Here is a 22,684-nt window from a genome sequence, read left to right on the forward strand (position 1 = left end):
TTTGTGTCACTCTGTCTGTATCTCTGTCTGTGTCTCTGTCTGTGTCTCTGTCTCTGTGTCACTCTGTCTGTATCTCTGTCTGTGTCTCTGTCTGTGTCTCTGTCTTTGTGTCACTCTGTCTGTGTCTCTGTCTTTGTGTCACTCTGTCTGTGTCTCTGTCTGCATCTCTGTCTCTGTGTCACTCTGTCTGTATCTCTGTCTGTGTCTCTGTCTGTGTCTCTGTCTTTGTGTCACTCTGTCTGTGTCTCTGTCTGTATCTCTGTCTTTGTGTCACTCTGTCTGTGTCTCTGTCTTTGTGTCACTCTGTCTGTGTCTCTGTCTTTGTGTCACTATGTCTGTGTCTCAGTCTGTGTCTTTGTCTTTGTGTCACTCTGTCTGTGTCTCTGTCTGTGTCTCTGTCTTTGTGTCACTCTGTCTGTGTCTCAGTCTGTGTCTTTGTCTTTGTGTCACTCTGTCTGTGTCTCTGTCTGTGTCTTTGTCTTTGTGTCACTCTGTCTGTGTCTCAGTCTGTGTCTTTGTCTTTGTGTCACTCTGTCTGTGTCTCTGTCTTTGTGTCACTCTGTCTGTGTCTGTGTCTTTGTCTTTGTGTCACTCTGTCTGTGTCTCAGTCTGTGTCTTTGTCTTTGTGTCACTCTGTCTGTGTCTCTGTCTTTGTGTCACTCTGTCTGTGTCTCTGTCTGTGTCTCTGTCTTTGTGTCACTCTGTCTGTGTCTCTGTCTTTGTGTCACTCTGTCTGTATCTCTGTCTGTGTCTCTGTCTGTGTCTCTGTCTGTGTCTCTGTCTTTGTGTCACTCTGTCTGTGTCTCTGTCTTTGTGTCACTCTGTCTGTGTCTCTGTCTCTGTGTCACTCTGTCTGTATCTCTGTCTGTGTCTCTGTCTGTGTCTCTGTCTTTGTGTCACTCTGTCTGTGTCTCTGTCTTTGTGTCACTCTGTCTGTGTCTCTGTCTGCATCTCTGTCTCTGTGTCACTCTGTCTGTATCTCTGTCTGTGTCTCTGTCTTTGTGTCACTCTGTCTGTGTCTCTGTCTGTGTCTCTGTCTTTGTGTCACTCTGTCTGTGTCTCTGTCTTTGTGTCACTCTGCCTGTGTCTCTGTCTGCATCTCTGTCTCTGTGTCACTCTGCCTGTGTCTCAGTCTGTGTCTTTGTCTTTGTGTCACTCTGTCTGTGTCTCTGTCTTTGTGTCACTTTGTCTGTGTCTCTGTCTGTGTCTTTGTCTTTGTGTCACTCTGTCTGTGTCTCAGTCTGTGTCTTTGTCTTTGTGTCACTCTGTCTGTGTCTCTGTCTTTGTGTCACTCTGTCTGTGTCTCTGTCTGTGTCTCTGTCTGTGTCTCTGTCTTTGTGTCACTCTGTCTGTGTCTCTGTCTTTGTGTCACTCTGTCTGTGTCTCTGTCTGCATCTCTGTCTCTGTGTCACTCTGTCTGTATCTCTGTCTGTGTCTCTGTCTGTGTCTCTGTCTTTGTGTCACTCTGTCTGTGTCTCTGTCTTTGTGTCACTCTGTATGTGTCTCTGTCTGTGTCTCTGTCTTTGTGTCACTCTCTCTGTGTCTCTGTCTGTGTCTCTGTCTGTGTCTTTGTCTTTGTGTCACTCTGTCTGTGTCTCAGTCTGTGTCTTTGTCTTTGTGTCACTCTGTCTGTGTCTCTGTCTTTGTGTCACTCTGTCTGTGTCTCTGTCTGTGTCTTTGTCTTTGTGTCACTCTGTCTGTGTCTCAGTCTGTGTCTTTGTCTTTGTGTCACTCTGTCTGTGTCTCTGTCTGTGTCTCTGTCTGTGTCTCTGTCTTTGTGTCACTCTGTCTGTGTCTGTCTTTGTATCACTCTGTCTGTGTCTTTGTGTCACTCTGTCTGTGTCTCTGTCTTTGTGTCACTCTGTCTGTGTCTGTCTTTGTATCACTCTGTCTGTGTCTTTGTGTCACTCTGTCTGTGTCTCTGTCTGTGTCTCTGTCTTTGTGTCACTCTGTCTGTGTCTCTGTCTCAGTCTGTTTGTCTCTCCCTGTCTGTCTTCTTCTGTCTGTGTGTCACTATCTGTCTGTCTCTGTCTGTATCTCTGTCTGTGTCTCTGTCTGTGTCTCTGTCTGTGTCTCTGTCTTTGTGTCACTCTGTCTGTGTCTCTGTCTTTGTGTCACTCTGTCTGTGTCTTATGTCTGTGTCTCTGTCTGTGTTTCTCTCTGTGTGTCCCTCTCTGTCTCTCCATCTCTCTCTTTCTCTCTCTGTCTGTCATGTCTTTACATGTCCTGGCTAGGGAGCAGCCTTATCTATCTTTCCTATACGGTACACTTTATTCTTTCTCTCTTTAATGACAGTGATTTAGGGAATAGATTCTTCTCCAGCAGATGTTTGAAAGGAGCCCATCCTCCTATGATCCCTTTGGGCCATGCTGGGAGGGAGAGAGAGGGGGGAGGGAGAGGGGGAGGGGAGGAGAGAGAGGTCTTTGTCTGAGGAAAATACTTAATGTGAAACTCAAGCTGAGTGACACAGTGAATCTGTTTTATAAGGTTGTAGTGCTAAAGATCTGGGATAGACAAACCATTCATGTAATCATTGAAAGTCAATGAGAATGGTGAGGATGACAATTAGCTTTTAAATGTGAGGAATGAGTGGAACAGAGAAACACAGATGTAGTGTCTGACTGGACCTACTGACCTCACAGGGTCGTTATATGGCAACATGGAGCTGTATGGTTTCTGGGCCAGTTGTTGGTGAATACTATCACCATGTTTGTGTGTGTGTGAGTGTGTGTCTGAAATGCAGGAATAGCAGCAATGATGTTCTCTAGGTAGAAATGTAGTAAACACACATACACACACACACACACACACACACACACACACACACACACTAAATTAGAATCTTGAAAAGAGCTGTGAGAATTCACACCAACATTAAAACAGTGATTACTAAACCTTGCATGACAAAGCCCCTATGGAGAGATTGACCTAGAGCATTTTACACTATAAAAGTTGTATTTAGTTGAACTTGCCAGGTTTGCATGAAATGTACATATCTATAGTGTAAACGTGTGAAAATGTCAGTGGTTGTGAAAATGTCAGTGGTTGTGAAAATGTCAGTGGTTGCACGTCACCTTGCGAAGCACTGTGAGACTCTTTCTGGACAGATAGGTGTAACAGCTGATGAGGCAGGACACAAGCACAGGGAGAACGGAGGGCGTTTAACAAAATAACTACTACCACAGGAAACACCACAAACACCCAAAAGATACACTGGGAAGGAAGGAACTTGAATAGGAACAGGGATTAGGGAAATGCGAGGTGAGGGTGATAAACAACAAGACGAGATCCAAACAAGGTGATCCAAACAAGGAGAGAGGGCATTGGATCTCACTGGCACGGCAAGCCTGCCAGACCAGGACCTGACATTATAGAGGGCATTGGATCTCACTGGCACGGCAAGCCTGCCAGACCAGGACGTGTCCACAGATAAACCCACCGCCTGCTGAGGCTTTACAGCAATGTGTCATATTTGTATTGTCGTGTAATGAGCAGTGACAAGGGAAGTCTGGTTTTTAAAGCCATTCCAAACGAAAGCAACTAAAACATCTTACGTTGGCGCCAAAACACTTCTACTATCACCAGCCTTGGAGAGAGATCTGAACACTGCCCACAAAATGAGATGGAAACAGAGCTGCCCTCTCTAACATCCTGCTAAATGTCCCTCATATCACATTAAAATAAAAGAAACACGTGAGATGACAAAATATGGTATTGATGGGGAAACATTGACCCATGCACCATTGCATATTTAGAGATGTAAAGTAACATGAGCCATTTGTAAGATTTTCAGCATACAAAAGCAGAAAATGCTAATTATATTATAATGGGTATTGTGAAATAATGTGTTTTTATGGAGAACTTCAGAAAGAGTTTGTTATTTGTTTGAATAGTCACAGCAGTAGATTCAGCATCTTCATATTGATGTCTTTCTTGATTCTTTTTGTTTTCGGTTGTTGTGTAGTGGGGATAAATTGATAATGGGATTAAGTTGATAATGGGGTTAAATTGATAATGGGATTAAATTGATAGTGGGATTAAGTTGATAATGGGATTAAAATGATAATGGGATTAGGTTGATACTGGGGTTAAATTGATAATGGGGTCAACTTGGTAATAGGATTAAGTTGATAATGGGATTAAATTGATAATGGAGTTAAGTTGATAATGGGGCTCTGGAGAAAAATCTACTAAATATACACATATCACAACCTGATATGGACCTGGAAAGTTTGTCTTTGATAAGTGTATGTACAGTAAAGGTTGTCTTGAATGAGTAGGTGTTTCCAAACTTTTGACTGGTACTGTATATAAGGCTATTCATCTAAGTAGCTAGTTAGCTCCCTGTCTAGTACAGTAAGATACCCAAGCTGTATAACTGGCATCACTAGGATCCCTACTCAGAAAGTTTTTGTCCGCTGTGTTTTAGTTGTACCAGGGGCAGAATAAGCTATGTTAGTGGGAATGTCAAATTGTATAACATTTGATGGATTGGCAAGCTAGTTAGTTCTTATCTAGGTCATATGCTGCTATACTATTGTGCTGGGGGATTGAGTCAGTTCTCCTTCCCCACTAAGTTTTCCTTCTCCACTTTAAATCGTTGTTGATATGATGAATGCATTTTCTGAATTCTCTCGTTTTAAACTTTAGGAGGTCATGAGGTCCTGGTCCACACCTGCGGAGTACCTGGTTTGGGGGGCCTGTTGCTGTCCCTGTCCTTGTCCATCTAGTCATACTTCTGACCTAGTCTTATTTTAAATAGACTCTGGATTTAGCCCAGATAAATGTATTAATTATTCCAATTGGACTCTTAATATCTCACCTGCCAAAGCCAGAAGAGGACTGGTCAACCCTCTGTGCCTGGGTCCTCTCTAGGTTTCTTCCTAAAATTCGGCCTTCTTAGGGAGTTTTTCCTAGCCACTGAAATTCAACACTACTGTTGTTTTCTCCTTTGGGTTTAAGTCCGGGTGTCTCTGTAAAGCACTTTGTGACAACTGCTGGGCTTTATAAATAAATGTGATTGATTGATATCTAGTGAGCTGCTAAGCTGTATCTTCACTCTTCACTATACCATCTCCCCGTGTCTTTTTTCTTGTCTTTATCATCTCTATATCTTCTGTCTCCTTCTCTAAGTGCGACAGAGGGATGAGATGGATAAACAGAGATGGAGGAAGAGATTTCTATGGGAATCAGGCTAGGGCAGAACAGTGACCTCAGAATGTATTGAGAGAACAGGAGGACTGAGGAAGAAATGTAAATGATGAAGTGCTACTCCCAATTTACCAACTGTTTTTCTGACACTAACGTAATCACTTTTAAATCTGTCACATTCTCCCATCTGTAAATCTCTGTCACATTCTCCCTTTCTCTCATCTGTAAATCTCTGTCACATTCTCCCTATCTCTCATCTGTAAATCTCTGTCACATTCTCCCTTTCTCTCATCTGTAAATCTCTGTCACATTCTCCCTATATCTCATCTGTACATCTCTGTCACATTCTCCCTATCTCTCATCTGTACATCTCTGTCACATTCTCCCTATCTCTCATCTGTAAATCTGTCACATTCTCCCTTTCTCTCATCTGTAAATCTCTGTCACATTCTCCCTATCTCTCATCTGTAAATCTCTGTCACATTCTCCCTATATCTCATCTGTAAATCTCTGTCACATTCTCCCTTTCTCTCATCTGTAAATCTCTGTCACATTCTCCCTATCTCTCATCTGTAAATCTCTGTCACATTCTCCCTATCTCTCATCTGTAAATCTCTGTCACATTCTCCCTTTATCTCATCTGTAAATCTCTGTCACATTCTCCCTTTCTCTCATCTGTAAATCTCTGTCACATTCTCCCTTTCTCTCATCTGTAAATCTCTGTCACATTCTCCCTATATCTCATCTGTAAATCTCTGTCATCCATCTCTCAATTTTTCATATCTGACTCTTTCCATCACCACCTTTCAAGACAAGACATTCTTCTGTCTCACCAGCTTTATCAAAAGATAAGATCCTGTGAGTCAGGGAGTAGTGACAGTAATGCGTAGTAGAGACAGTGATGCCTAATGTATGGTCCAAAGGTTACATGGGAACTCATAGTTCCCATGTAACCTACAAATAACCAGTAGGAACTAGAAACATTCCACCTCAAAACCTAACCCTTAGGCACTTCAACCCCTAGACACTACACCCTACCTCTTAGGAGTGAATTAACACTTTCTTCCTTTTTGCAAACATTATTCAGTCAACATAAATGCATGAAAGGGCCATGTGAGGTTTTAAAATGCTGGCGTGTGTTTTCAGAAAACAATAATTTTCATGTTTGACATTCAGTTGAACAGCTACACCCACCTCAATGTGTGAATTCCATTTAAGGAGACATTTGTGACTTCAGCCCTGTATTTTCTACAGAGAATATAAATAATGCATTTACAATGAGGATATATAGAGAGGGTACATAGAGAGTACATACAGGGTACAGAGAATGTACATAGAATGTACAGCATACACAGAGGGTACATAGAGAGTACTTAGAGGATACATAGAGGGTATGTTTAGGGTTCATAGAGTTTAAAGAGAGGGTTTCATGAGGGTACATAGAGGGTACAGAGAGGATATATTGAGAGTATCTTCAGGGTACAGAGAAGGTATCTTGAGGTTACATAGAGGGTACAAAGAGGGTATCTTGAGGGTCAGCAAATATACAGAGCAGATAAATATTTTCTTTTAAATTATTAATTAGACTATCGCAAGGGACATAGTATTTTTAATTAGACTATTGCATGAGACATATTCTTTTTAATTAGACTTGCACAGGATATTGTCTTCTTAAATAGACTATTGTACAGGATATAGTCTTATTAATTAGACTATTGCACAGGATATAGTCTTATTAATTAGACTATTGCACAGGATATAGTCTTATTAATTAGACTATTGCACAGGATATAGTCTTATTAATTAGACTATTGCACAGGATATAGTCTTATTAATTAGACTATTGCACAGGATATAGTCTTGTCGAACTTATGGAGTGAACATAGAATGCGCTGCATGTGTAACCGTGAGTGTGTGCATGCTCGCCGGCCTGCATGTGTGTGTGTAGTTCCTGTATGATTAATGAGTAGTGGATAATACATTCAAGTGATTTACAGCCCCAGCTCCAGAACTCTCCCTGACAGACAGGGGAAACACTATCTGACAGCTCAGACTAATTGCTTTTACTAGGATAGACACACTCGTAAATTTGTGCCATTTAAACATTTCCCCAACTGATCTTTAACAGCAGTGAGGGGCCAGAGAAGTGAACCTGCTATCCCTGAACAGTGGTTATATCCAGGGGCCAGAAGAGGGTTGAACCTGCCTTCCCTGAACAGTGGTTATAACCAGGGTCCAGAGGAGGAGTGATACTGCCTTCCCTGAACAGTGGTTATAACCAGGGGCCAGAGTAGGAGTGAACTTGCCTTCCCTGAACAGTGGTTATAACCAGGGGCCAGAGGAGGAGTGAACTTGCCTTCCATGAACAGTGGTTATAACCAGGGGCCAGAGGAGGAGTGAACCTGCCTTCCATGAACAGTGGTTATAACCAGGGGCCAGAGGAGGGGTGAACCTGCCTTCCCTGAACAGTGGTTATAACCAGGGGCCAGAGGAGGAGTAAACCTGCCTTCCCTGAACAGTGGTTATAACCAGGGGACAGAGGCCTCAGATGACTTAACAATTACTTGAGTGAAGGAATGTTGACAGAAGTCATTATATTACTTCACACAACCACATATAACATGTGCATTTGCTGCAGTTTACGCATCAGAACTCTCTATTCAAAGACACACCTACCTTTTCTGTTTTTACAAGTGGTAATCAGAGTTGTGCTTTAAAATGTTTGTAAGAAGTGTGTTGTAATGAAGGGAACCTTTTTAGCCACATATGATCCTTGACCAAATCATAACCTAAAGCAAACCCTATCCTCTTATGACTACATATTCAGGTAAAATTACATTTTAAGTGATTAGCTGCTTTTTAACCAGCCTTATAGCTAAGCTTTTGCATTGTATGCCACAGAATTCAAGCTAGGTGGATATTTTACATGTATATCTTTTAAATAGTTTGTATGACACCATCCAACCAGTAATCAGAGTGGGGCAAACATCTTAGACAGACCTTTTTCATCAGAAAGATAACTGTCTAAATGCTTCAGTGTTTGGGCCATCTGATTTAAAAAGAGTTAATCTGAGTACGAGCCAGGAAGAGAAACTCAGGGGAACAATAATGCATTGTGGGTAGTTTTGAAGATGGAGGCACACCTGTTCCCAATCAGGCCAATCAGTGGGAGTTATAAAGGCCGCTGGGGAGCAGAATGGGGTTCCCATCCCCGGGCTTTGATGTGTTTATCAGTTGAATCTAGTCACTACCACTTTCAGTTAATAAATCCCCTCCAGGGGCCAGAACACTGGAGCTGTGTCTGTTCCCTGTGATCCTCCAGGGGCCAGAACACTGGAGCTGTGTCTGTTCCCTGTGATCCTCCAGGGGCCAGAACACTGGAGCTGTGTCAGTTCCCTGTGATCCTCCAGGGGCCAGAACACTGGAGCTGTGTCTGTTCCCTGTGATCCTCCAGGGGCCAGAACACTGGAGCTGTGTCAGTTCCCTGTGTCCCTCCAGGGGCCAGAACACTGGAGCTGTGTCTGTTCCCTGTGATCCTCCAGGGGCCAGAACACTGGAGCTGTGTCTGTTCCCTGTGATCCTCCAGGGGCCAGAACACTGGAGCTGTGTCAGTTCCCTGTGTCCCTCCAGGGGCCAGAACACTGGAGCTGTGTCAGTTCCCTGTGATCCTCCAGGGGCCAGAACACTGGAGCTGTGTCTGTTCCCTGTGATCCTCCAGGGGCCAGAACACTGGAGCTGTGTCAGTTCCCTGTGTCCCTCCAGGGGCCAGAACACTGGAGCTGTGTCAGTTCCCTGTGTCCCTCCAGGGGCCAGAACACTGGAGCTGTGTCTGTTCCCTGTGATCCTCCAGGGGCCAGAACACTGGAGCTGTGTCAGTTCCCTGTGTCCCTCCAGGGGCCAGAACACTGGAGCTGTGTCTGTTCCCTGTGTCTTTCCCATTACAGGAATTAAAGGGAACCAGATTAATTAACAAATTATTTCACTGCTTTGTGCTTTATTACTTTGGTAAATTATCGATCTTGGTTTTTGCCCCTTTAATGTTTTTTACATCTGAATCGGGAAAGGGTGACATATGAGTTTGAATCAGGAAAGGAAAGGGATGCCATTTGAATAAGAGGTCATCGTGTTCCGGTTTTCATATTGATTGGTGGAGCAATAAAATAAACCTACAATAAAATATATTTAATCCAATTATATAAGAAACTGTTCATACCATGCACAGCATGAACATGAATGTTTTTATGTTTGCGTCTGTTTGATAGAGTTGTGAATATCACCTGACTCAGACAATGCCCTGAGACAATGAGCTGATATGCTCAGAACATGACTGATCTAGGATCTGTTTCAGTTAAGCAGAACCTGTGATCACATTGACTCTATACTAAATACATTTTCATAATTAATCTCAAATCGTAATGAAACTGTGAGATCTCTTTTCCCTCCTAGCTATACTTGCCATCCAACTTACAATTGTATGTTTGTTTGTGGCTGTGTGTATGTGCTTGTGTGTGTGCGTGTGTGTGTGTGTGTGTCTGTGTGTCTGTGTGTGTGTGTGTGAGTGGCTGTGTGTATGTGCTTGTGTGTGTGTGTCAATCAATCAATGACATGTATTTATAAAGCCCTTTTTACAACAGCAGTTGTCACAAAGTGCTTTTACAGAGACACCCGGCCTTAAACCCCAAGGAGCAAACAACAGTAGCGTTTTGTGTGTGTGTGTACGTGCTTGTGTGTGTGTGTGTGCATGTATAGCTTGTTGTTTATGTGCTGGTGTGTGTGTGTATATGTGTGTGTGTATGTATACCTTGTTGTTTATGTGCTGGTGTGTGTGTGTGTGTGTGTGTGTGTGTGTGTGTGTGTGTATATACCTTGTTGTTTATGTGCTGGTGTGTGTGTGTGTGTGTGTATATATACCTTGTTGTTTATGTGCTGGTATGTGTGTGTATGTGTGTGTATCTATACCTTGTTGTTTATGTGCTGGTGTGTGTGTGTATACCTTGTTGTTTATGTGCTGGTGTGTGTGTGTATACCTTGTTGTTTATGTGCTGGTGTGTGTGTGTGTATACCTTGTTGTTTATGTGCTGGTGTGTGTGTGTGTATACCTTGTTGTTTATGTGCTGGTGTGTGTGTGTGTGTATACCTTGTTGTTTATGTGCTGGTGTGTGTGTGTGTATACCTTGTTGTTTATGTGCTGGTGTGTGTGTGTGTATACCTTGTTGTTTATGTGCTGGTGTGTGTGTGTGTGTATACCTTGTTGTTTATGTGCTGGTGTGTGTGTGTGTATACCTTGTTGTTTATGTGCTGGTGTGTGTGTGTGTGTGTGTGTGTGTGTATACCTTGTTGTTTATGTGCTGGTGTGTGTGTGTGTATACCTTGTTGTTTATGTGCTGGTGTGTGTGTGTGTGTGTATACCTTGTTGTTTATGTTTTTACTGTAAGTATTGTAACTTAGTCTTCAAGCGGAAAACAGGAAACCGTAAAATCTGAAGTACCATCCTCAACAGCTCTTAAAAGTCTGACTCACCTTTAATAGGACTGTGTGTGTGTGTGTGTGTGTGTTAGGATGAAACGCATACAGTTTGTCTGACGATCTTATAGCTCCAGCTGAAGGCAATTCTCTACACAAAACTCTTCACAGAACACGTAAGACTACAGGTCGATCTCCAATTATTAAGGCCGATTCAAACCATTGGTGTTCTGCATTGTGTAAAGCGATTATGGCCAATGCTTTTCTGGGAGGAGCATTGGTTGAAATGACACTGGAGACAACATCAGAAGGACCTTGTAGGTTGGTAGCTAGCATGAAATGTATCTTTCAGAAAAATGTTTGTTATGCATGGTTGATATTAGTAGGTTTATTAGCATATCCTGCATTGCGATAATAAATGCGATGCCTGTTAATTTATCATCAAATCACAGGCTGCATCAACTTCGCCAAGCATTTGCTTGTTTTACAAAAGCCCATTCGCGAAACAAAGTACAGTCACTGCACAAACGTAACTTTTATCCATAAACAGCAGTAACCTTTTTAAACCAATACGCATAAAACATTTTCTTGAAAGACATGGAGGACATTCATGTCAACAGGGAATATTACCTAGGGACATGGTGTTATGTCTCTGGAGGTCGGTCCAAGCAGAGTCACATGTAGCAGCAGTATTGGATTGGACCACCTGGCCCGTCCCAAACTCTGAAGACCATTTCTTCCTCACAAATACTGTAATTAATTCACCAGAATGTTATATGATTATTTCAAATTGAAGGCTGTGTAATATTGCATCAGTTAGGCTTGCCACCTGAATTACCCAGGATATATTTCACTGAAAGTTTTAATGTTCCATTGTCTAAATAACAGTTTCCGTAGGCCATTTTACCATCTTAGTGATCAAAGTAAGTTTTTTGTTAGTCAGAAATACTCCATAATAAACACAGAGTTAATGTGTCCTGACATTGATCAGCTGGAGATGCCTCACATGTATTTTAGTGTGTGTTTGTGTGTGTTTGTGTTTGTGTGTGTGTGTGTGTGTGTGTGTGTGTGTTTGTGTGTGTATATGTCCGTGTATTGAAACACTGTGGTGTTTGAGATGGAGTTTTTGGAAACACTGTTAACTTTGCGATGAGTTTACTAAAACCTTTGAGTTATACAACCCTGATTCCAAAAAAGGTGGGACGCTGCGTAAAATTTAAATAAAAACAGAATGCAATGAGGTGCAAATAATGTAAATCCTATATTCAATAGAGAATAGTACAAAGACAACATATCAAATGTTGAAACATACATTTTATTGTTTCTTGAAAAATACATGAAGATGATGCCAGTAGCACATTTAAAAAATGTTGGGATGGAGGCAACAGAAGCCTGGAAAAGTTGTGTAATGCAAACAAACTAAACCTGGTGGAACATCACAAAACTAAGGAGAGGGACCATCCGGCTTGTTATCAGCGCACAGTTCAAAAGCCAGCATCTGTGATGGTATGGGGCTACATTGATGCACATGGCATGACTGACTTCTGTGAAGCAACCATTAATGCTGAACAATCTATACAGGTTTTGGAGCAACATATGTTGCCTTTCAGACAACATATTTTTAAGGGAAAACCTTGCTTATTTCAGCAAGACAATGCCAAACCACATTCTGCACATATCACAAGGACATGGCTCTGTACTAAAAGAAGGTGTTAAACTGGCCTGCCTGCAGTCCAGACCTGTCACCCATTGAAAACATTTGGTTCATTATGACAAAGGAGACCCAAAACTTATGAGCAGCTGTGATCCTATATTAAGCAACATTTCAATTACAAAACTACAGCAGTTGGACTCCTCAGTTCCCAAACCCTTTCATATATTTTCTTTGTACTATTTTAATTCAAATATAGGGAAAATTATTTGCACATCTTGGCATTCTGTTTTTATTTGCATTTTACGTAGCATCCCAACTTTTTTGGAATCATAGTTGTACCTATTGTAGTGTTTAATAACATGTTGCTTTCTGTACTTACTGTATATGATCACAGAGATTTGTTAGTCTGACATCCCTTCAACACTGTTCTGATGTGGAGTTGCAATGCCTGTTGGATTTAGAATAATTTGCATTAATCAAACATTTGGATATGAACTCAGTTACTATCCATTGGAAAAGGGCGAATGATAGAGAACAATGTTAAAAACATAATGAAGGACTGTGTCAAAAAAATTATGGAGGACAATGTCAACAACATGATGGAGGACGATGTCAACATCATGTTAACAGTGTTTAATGAGTTCACTGTGTTAACTGTGTTTAATGGGTTAACTGTGTTAACTGAGTTAACTGTGTTTAATGGGTTCACTGTGTTTAATGAGTTCACTGTGTTAACTGTTTAATGAGTTCACTGTGTTAACTGTGTTTAATGAGTTCACTGTGTTAACTGCGTTTAATGAGTTCACTGTGTTAACTGCGTCCCATAGGACAGGATATATAATTTAATAATATCTCTTTAACCTCACTGATAAAGCACAGCCACATCAACACACTAAAGACCCAGTCCATTTAAAAGGTGCGGCTATGTGAGGGTGTAGAATCTGTGTATTGCTCAGGGTGTTTCTGCTCTGGGTGTGAACTCTACAACCTTATGACCTCTAACCTCTTGCTTCTGCCGTAGCCAACATGTCTAACCTCATGACCAAGTAGATTTGATGAACAGCTTGTTTGGGACAGATTAGAGTATGATAAACATCATGTTTGGGATCGATTAGAGTATGATAAACAGCGTGTTTGGGACAGATTAGAGTTTAATAAACATTGTGTTTGGGACAGATTAGTGTTTGATAAACAGCATTTTTGGGACAGATTAGAGTTTGATAAACAGCGTGTTTGGGATCAATTAGAGTATGATAAACAGCGTGTTTGGGACAGATTAGAGTTTAATAAACATTGTGTTTGGGACAGATTAGTGTTTGATAAACAGCATTTTTGGGACAGATTAGAGTTTGATAAACAGCGTGTTTGGGATCAATTATAGTATGATAAACTGCGTGTTTGGGACAGATTAGAGTTTGATAAACAGCGTGTTTGGGACAGATTAGAGTTTAATAAACATTGTGTTTGGGACAGATTAGTGTTTGATAAACAGCATTTTTGGGACAGATTAGAGTTTGATAAACAGCGTGTTTGGGATCAATTAGAGTATGATAAACAGCGTGTTTGGGACAGATTAGAGTTTAATAAACATTGTGTTTGGGACAGATTAGTGTTTGATAAACAGCATTTTTGGGACAGATTAGAGTTTGATAGCCAGCGTGTTTGGGACAGATTCAAGTTTGATAAACAGCGTGTTTGGGACAGATTAGGGTTTGATAAACAGCATGTTTGGGACAGATTAGAGTTTGATAAACATCATGTTTTGGACAGATTCTTTTTGAAATCACCTAGTTGCAGGACTTCAAGGGATTTTGATGACTTTTGATGAGTGTGTCAACCCCTTCAGCAGGTCTGCCTTTGGAAATATCCCCATAAAGCTTGAGAATTGGTTATGTGGTTAATTATTGGTAAACATATTCCAATAAGATAACATTATAATGTTGGTAATTACGAATCTATGCAGCAGCCTGAGGAATATATACAGATGTACTGCATGATACGGTTAGGTAAATAATGATGCTCTGTGGCATCTATAGCAATGCTGTGCAGGTCCCGATGATTTTGGATCAAGATGGCAGTAGGGAAGGATGTAAGTGTCAAACTGAGCTCTCCACCACCCTCATCTAAACCCCAAATGAGGGAATATCTTTTGGAAGAATGGTGTTCTTTCCCTCCAGTAGAGTTCCAGAGACTCATAGAATCTATGCCAAGACACACTGAATCTGTTCTGGTGTCTCATGGCCCAACACCCTACTGAGACACTATATGTTGGTTTTGCCCTTAATTTGTCCCTCGCCTGTGTGTGTGTGTGTGTGTGTGTGTGTGTGTGTGTGTGAAGAGAGGATCCTAGAGCATCTGGAAACAAAGTTCCTGTTATTGTTCTAACAGAGGAAATAGAAAGAGTCAGAGGGGAGTTACCACAGACACACGACGCGCACACACACAGTCACACATAAACACCCACAAAGACACAAACTGACACATAAACACACACACAACACACACAAACACACAGACCCACATAAACACTCACAAACACACAGACACACACACATAGACACACATATACATATAGACACGCGCAAACACACAGACACTGACAAATACACAGACAAACACACATCCATGTTTTTGCATGTGAAACATTGTATTTCCATGAGAATGACAACGATCTGTTCCTGTTTAGTCATTTCAGCTGTATTGGGATCAATGTTGCTAAACAGTTACATTTGACGATAGCATAAGACAAGGTCCCCATAAGTAACCTTTTATACACAACATATGTAAGTTTTTCATGGTGTGTGTGCGTGTGTGTGTATGTGTGTGCATTTGTGTGTGCATTTGTATGTGTGTTTGTGTGTGTGTGTGTGTGTGTGTGTGTGTGTGTGTGTTTGTGTGTAATGTTTTAAAGACCAGGAAATGTGGGTCATACAGCAGATGTGTTCCTTATTCTGTTGACCAATCACTGTGAGAGGAATAACTCTCTGATCCTCAGCTCTTACCTTTGACCTCTGATCTTAAAATATGCACAATTCTATTGGTTCACTCTCTCTCTATGTTGCTCTTTCACTCAATCTCACTTTCTGTCTGTTGCTCTTTTTTCCACTCCTTTTGGAAAGTAATGACATACAAACACACACATTCCTCCCAGTTACTGAAAAACAATTATCACAACAAATATGTTAGGACAGATACAAGAGAAGGAAGAGAGAAGAAAGAGAGAGGCAGGAGAGAAGGACAGGGAAGAGAAAAGAAAAGAAAAGAAAGGAAGAGAGAGGGAGACAGAGGGAAGTGAAATGGAAAAAAGAAGGAACAGACCGGGAGAAGGGAGAGAGAGAAGGAACACACCGGGAGAAGAGAGAGAGAAGGAACAGACCGGGAGATTGGGTTTCTCCGTCTGTGGTGAATTCAACAACATCCCATTACATGAAAGAAGACTCCTCCATTAGTTAATGAAGAACAGTTCCAGTGGGGGCTGGATTCAACAGGTCTGAACTACTCTGTTATTATCTGTGTTGTTGGGTCGGTAAACTTCTAATTTAATCCATTCAGTAGCTTTGTTGGCTGTTTTGTGCTCTTAAGGCTATATCATACTATCTGTCAAAACCATCAACTACAGCCCTGCTTTCTACAAACAGACAGACAGACTGTCAGGACCATCAACTACAGCCCTGCTGTCTATAACCACTCAGACAGACTGTCAGGACCATCAACTACAGCCCTGCTGTCTACAACCACTCAGACAGACTGTCAGGACCATCAACTACAGCCCTGCTGTCTACAAGCACTCAGACAGACTGTCAAAACCATCAACTACAGCCCTGCTGTCTATAACCACTCAGACAGACTGTCAGGACCATCAACTACAGCCCTGCTGTCTACAACCACTCAGACAGACTGTCAGGACCATCAACTACAGCCCTGCTGTCTACAACCACTCAGACAGACTGTCAAAACCATCAACTACAGCCCTGCTTTCTACAACCACTCAGACAGACTGTCAAAACCATCAACTACAGCCCTGCTGTCTACAACCACTCAGACAGACTGTCAAAACCATCAACTACAGCCCTGCTGTCTACAACCACTCAGACAGACTGTCAGGACCATCAACTACAGCCCTGCTGTCTACAAGCACTCAGACAGACTGTCAGGACCATCAACTACAGCACTGCTGTCTACAACCACTCAGACAGACTGTCAAAACCATCAACTACAGCCCTGCTGTCTACAACCACTCAGACAGACTGTCAAAACCATCAACTACAGCCCTGCTTTCTACAACCACTCAGACAGACTGTCAAAACCATCAACTACAGCCCTGCTGTCTACAACCACTCAGACAGACTGTCAAAACCATCAACTACAGCCCTGCTGTCTATAACCACTCAGACAGACTGTCAAAACCATCAACTACAGCCCTGCTGTCTACAACCACTCAGACAGACTGTCAAAACCATCAACTACAGCCTTGCTGTCTACAACCACTCAGACAGACTGTCAGGACCATCAACTACAGCCCTGCTGTCTACAACCACTCAGACAGACTGTCAAAACCATCAACTACAGCCTTGCTGTCTACAACCACTCAGACAGACTGTCAGGACCATCAACTACAGCCCTGCTGTCTACAAGCACTCAGACAGACTGTCAGGACCATCAACTACAGCACTGCTGTCTACAACCACTCAGACAGACTGTCAGGACCATCAACTACAGCCCTGTTATCTGTAGTTGCAGTACATGTCCACTAGGGCGCAGTAGCTGGTTAATGCATCTGCTAGTTAAAGAGCGGTGTGCAGTATACAACCAGTTTAATACATAGATGTGTTGATTGTGATCAAATCACAAAGAGATCAGTCTGTAAACCATGATGGTTATGCATTAAAGACCGTATTCATACACTCTCATTATTTTCTTTACTGTAATGTCAGAGTTGAAATCCTTTAAAAGTGATGATGTTTGAAGTAGTCTTTTCAGGGAAGCAATGACTGTTTAATGTTACTGAAGAGATATCTCAATGCTTTTACTCTGTCATTAGCACCACTTAGAGAAATAGAGTGAGTGGAGGGAAGGTAACCAAGAGAGAGAGAGAAAGACAGAGAGAAATAAGGGTGTGAGAAATGGGGAGAGGTAGGGAGAATCAGGGAGTGAGAGGGAGGGGAAAAGAAATTGAGAGAAACGGGTGAGTTAAACATTTATCAGTAAGCTAAAGAAAGACATACTATGAGTTGTCAGGCTCTTTGATTGCATCACGTGTCTGAAACAGACTGGGCTCATAGGGTTGTCATTTAACTGTCTGGAGTTCAAAGGTTAATATCTAATACAAGAAACCTGCCACGGGCTGGTGGGGGGGGGACAGAGAGCGAGAAACAGAGAGAAGTGTAGAGGAAGAATGAGCGGTAAGGAGAAAAATTGAATAAAAGGTTGATATCGAGAGATAGATTGAGAGTTAGAGAGATTGATATAGAATGAGAGATAGAATGAGAGGTAGATAGATGGATATAGAATGAGAGATAGATTGAGAGTTAGAGAGATTGATATAGAATGAGAGATAGAATGAGAGGTAGATAGATGGATATAGAATGAGAGATAGATTGAGAGTTAGAGAGATTGATATAGAATGAGAGATAGAATGAGAGGTAGATAGATAGATATAGAATGAGAGAGAATGAGAGATAGCGAGCAAGAGAGAATGAGAGGTTGAGTGATAGATATAGAATGAGAGATTGAATGAGATATAGAATGGGAGGCTGAGAACAAGAGATAGAATGAGATGTAGATAGGTACAGATAGAATAAGAGGTACAGATAGAATAAGAGGTAGAGAGCGAGAGATAGTATTAGAGGTAGAGAGTGAGAGATAGAATTAGAGGTAGAGAGCGAGAGATAGAATTAGAGGTAGAGAGCAAGAGATAGAATTAGAGGTAGAGAGCAAGAGATAGAATGACGAAGACGTCTCTGGTGATGTGTACAGCCTGTAGCGTTTTCAGTCCTTGCCTGTCTGTGTACATGTTGACACTTGCTGCAAACCACACACCCTAAATTCCTCTTTAAGACTGTGTGTGTGTGTGTGTGTGTGTGGGGTGGGGGGGGGGTTCAGTAAAACACACTGTCCTTTCCTGCTGTACTCTGCTCTGTGTATAATGTGAGTGTTAAACTAATGGTTTAGTATTTGCGTAGTACAGACTTTGTGACAGCTAGATATGATGTTATCGTCTTCAAAGGTTTAGGGGTTGCAAGTGGTCAAGGGCATTGGGACAATAAACAAAAGGTCCCAGGTAAAAAAAACTCTGTAGTTCTGCCCCTGACAAAACAGTGAACCCGGATTGCTGCCAGGTTATTGCTGTAAATAAGAATGTTAGAATATGTACAATAGCACTAAAATAACAGTAAATATATTTAAAAACATAAACTTCATGTCTTTTACCAACATACTGAAATGTGTGTTTAGATTTTGTGAGAAAATGACAAGTAGTAGAGCACAAATGCAACAGAAACCTCTGACATGATGGTCTGGGTGGTCAGACTGTGCTGGATGTGTTATACGGAATCATCCACCATTCAGACTGTGCTGGATGTGTTGTATGGAATCATCCACCATTCAGACTGTGCTGGATGTGTTGTATGGAATCATCCACCATTCAGACTGTGCTGGATGTGTTTTATGGAATCATCCACCATTCAGACTGTGCTGGATGTGTTGTATGGAATCATCCACCATTCAGACTGTGCTGGATGTGTTGTATGGAATCATCCACCATTCAGACTGTGCTGGATGTGTTGTATGGAATCATCCACCATTCAGACTGTGCTGGATGTGTTATACGGAATCATCCACCATTCAGACTGTGCTGGATGTGTTGTATGGAATCATCCACCATTCAGACTGTGCTGGATGTGTTGTATGGAATCATCCACCGTTCAGACTGTGCTGGATGTGTTATACGGAATCATCCACCATTCAGACTGTGCTGGATGTGTTATACGGAATCATCCACCATTCAGACTGTGCTGGATGTGTTGTATGGAATCATACTCCATTCAGCCTGTGCTGGATGTGTTACACGAAATCATCCACCATTCAGACTGTGCTGGATGTGTTATACGGAATCATCCACCATTCAGACTTTGCTGGATGTGTTGTATGGAATCATCCACCATTCAGACTGTGCTGGATGTGTTATACGGAATCATCCACCATTCAGACTTTGCTGGATGTGTTGTATGGAATCATCCACCATTCAGACTTTGCTGGATGTGTTGTATGGAATCATCCACCATTCAGACTGTGCTGGATGTGTTACACGGAATCATCCACCATTCAGACTGTGCTGGATGTGTTACACGGAATCATCCACCATTCAGACTGTGCTGGATGTGATACATTGTTTTCTAGTATGTTTTTTGTACACTATATGGCCAAAAGTTTGTGGTCACTCCTACTAATTATTGAATTCAGGTGTTTCAGCCACAACCATTGCTCACAGGTGGATAAAATCCAACACATAGTCATGAAATCTCCATAGACAAACATTAGCAGTACAATGGGTCGTACTGAAGAGCTCAGTGACTTTAAACATGACACTGTCATAGGATGCCACCTTTGTCACAAACAACTTTGTGAAAGGTTTGCCCTACTAGATCTGCCCTACTAGATCTACTAGATCTGCCCTGGTCAACTGTAAGTGATTTAATTATGAAGTGGAAGCATCTAGGAGGAATAAGAGCCCAGCCAGGAAGTGGTAGACCACCCAAACTCACAGAGAGGTCGCCGAGTGTTAAAGCACGTAACATGTAAAAATGACCTATTATCTGTTGCATCGCTCTCAACAGACTTCCAAACTGCCCCTGTAAGCAACATCAGTACAAGAACTGTGTGCCGGGAGCTGAGTGTCGGCTGGAGTGCTTTAAAGCACACCATCACTGGACTCTGGAGCAGTGGAAACGTGTTCTATGGAGTGATGAATCACACTTCACTATCAGGCAGTCTGATGGATGAATCTGGATTTGGCGAATGCCAGGAGAGTGCATAGTGCCTACTGTAAAGTTTGTTGGAGGAGACATAATGTTCTGGTGCTGTGTTTCAGGGTTTGGGATAGGCCCATTAGTTCCAGTTCCAGGATACAAAGACATTTTAGATAATTGGGGGCTTCCAACTTTATAGCAAATTTTGGGGAAGGCCCTATCCTGTTCCAGCATGGTTGTGCCCTTGTGCACAAAGTGGGGTCCATAAGATCATGGTTGATGGGGTTGGTGTGGAGGAACTTAAGTGGCCTAACCAGAGCCCTGATATGAACCCCAATGAACACCTTTGTGATGGAAAGTTGATTGCGAACCAGTCCTTCTTGTCCAACATCAGTGCCTGTCCTCATTTCCACAGAAACTTCAAATGCTTGTGGAAACTTGATGTTCAACAAGCTCTACAAGGTGTGATTGTCTGATTTTCATCATATAGTGTATATCTGATTTCTGGGGACAGCACAACTGATGAGGTTGACGCTAGAGATCGCCTGGTGGTTACGGTGTTGCACCAGAAACTGATAGATGCTGTTTCTTGTGCCCCACAAGGAAAACATTTGACATTCTGCCATTGAGTAAGGCTCTCTAGCTCTGCCATTGAGTAAGGCACTCTAACTCTAACATTGAGTAAGGCACTCTAACTCTAACATTGAGTAAGGCACTCTAACTCTAACATTGAGTAAGGCACTCTAACTCTAACATTGAGTAAGACACTCTAACATTGAGTAAGACACTGTAGCTCTAACATTGAGTAAGACACTGTAGCTCTAACATTGAGTAAGACACTGTAGCTCTAACATTGAGTAAGACACTGTAACTCTAACATTGAGTAAGACACTGTAGCTCTTACATTAAGACACTCTTGCTCTAACTGCTCCATTAATTCGCTGTATCTTACTGTCTACTAAATGACTGAGGTTTTCAAATGAAGGGCAGAGAAGCTAAAATGACAGTCATAGTGACCGACAGATGGAGAACAGGAAGGGAGAGAGAGGATGTGATCAAGAGGAAGTGTAATGATACAGTGACATTTGACAGAGAGAGTGAAAGAGAGGAAGAGAGAGAGAGAGAGAGGAAGAGAAAGAAGGGGAGGGTGAAAGGAAGAGAAGGGGAGGTGAAATGAAGAGAAGGGGAGGTGAAATGGGAGAAGGGGAGGTGAAATGAAGAGAAGGGGAGGTGAAATGAAGAGAAGGGGAGGTGAAAAGGGAGAAGGGGAGGTGAAATGAAGAGAAGGGGAGGTGAAATGAAGAGAAGGGGAGGTGAAATGAAGAGAAGGGGAGGTGAAATGAAGAGAAGGGGAGGTGAAATGGGAGAAGGGGAGGTGAAATGGGAGAAGGGGAGGTGAAATGAAGAGAAGGGGAGGTGAAATGAAGAGAAGGGGAGGTGAAATGGGAGAAGCAACTGTATTGAACTGTCATTGAACAGTCCTAGTACAGTCTTAGTACAGTCCTAGTACAGTCCTAGTACAGTACAACGAAATGCAGTTAGCATCTAACCAGAAGTATAGAGGAGGGCAGAACATGTACAAGTATTTACAAGTATTCAGTATATCTATATTACCAGTGGAATGTGCAATGCAGTACAAATGGTAATACTAAACGTGCAATAAGGCAAATAAAGGGGGGCAAACACAGGGAAACATAGACGGTTAGAGGACCCTTCACTACATATGGAATAAAGTGTTATAGGGCCCCTCAGTACATAGGGAATAGAGTGTTATAGGGCCCCTCACTACATAGGGAATAGAATGCTATAGGGAACCTCACTACAATGGGAATAGAGCTTCATAGGGCCTTTCACTACAATGGGAATACAGTGTTATAGGAACCCTCACTACAATGGGAATACTGTGTTATAGGGACCCTCACTACAATGGGAATACAGTGTTATAGGGACCCTCACTACAATGGGAATACAGTGTTATAGGGACCCTCACTACAATGGGAATATGCTGACACAGAGAGGCAGGGACTCCTGATGACTTGGTCTTGTTCTATTCTAAAGGTGTTGTTTTATTTATTTAATTTTATTCAGAGAGTAGTCAGTCTTAATATAGACCTTAGAGCTTTGTGTGGTCCAGAGGAGATTCTCCGTGGGGCAGGAGAGTTCTCTGGACAGTAATACTGGCAGCATGAGAAAGCTCTTCTCTTCTCACAAACTCACTCTCTCTCTCACACACACACACACACACACACACAGACACACACACAGACACACTTCAACAGGCCTTTTCACCTCATGTCACCTAACTTTTGTTTAGTCAGTTTTCCTCTGAACAGAGGGAGGTTTCCAGTGGGTTGCTGTATGTCCAGGAAATACATCATCATCTGACACATGACCCTAGAGTACCCTCCCACACACACACATACACAACATGTCCCAACACACACACACA

At 42.1% G+C, this 22,684-nt stretch overlaps 2 protein-coding genes across 2 annotated transcripts in view; both read left to right on the forward strand.

Annotated features, from left to right (window-relative positions):
• sept12 (septin 12) overlaps positions 1-22,684 on the forward strand; it is a 108,046-nt gene that overhangs the window by 36,642 nt on the left and 48,720 nt on the right. The gene's annotated exons all lie outside the window — the stretch shown is intronic.
• Positions 15,592-17,155, forward strand: LOC114840430 (mucin-4-like). The gene is made up of 2 exons (XM_029123843.2): positions 15,592-15,756; positions 15,907-17,155. Exons 1-2 carry the CDS (start codon positions 15,721-15,723, stop codon positions 17,020-17,022), a joined length of 1,152 nt encoding a protein of 383 aa, XP_028979676.2. The 5' UTR covers positions 15,592-15,720; the 3' UTR covers positions 17,023-17,155.

The sequence above is a fragment of the Esox lucius genome, chromosome 11, assembly GCF_011004845.1.
Source record: "Esox lucius isolate fEsoLuc1 chromosome 11, fEsoLuc1.pri, whole genome shotgun sequence".
Lineage (NCBI taxonomy): Eukaryota > Metazoa > Chordata > Actinopteri > Esociformes > Esocidae > Esox > Esox lucius.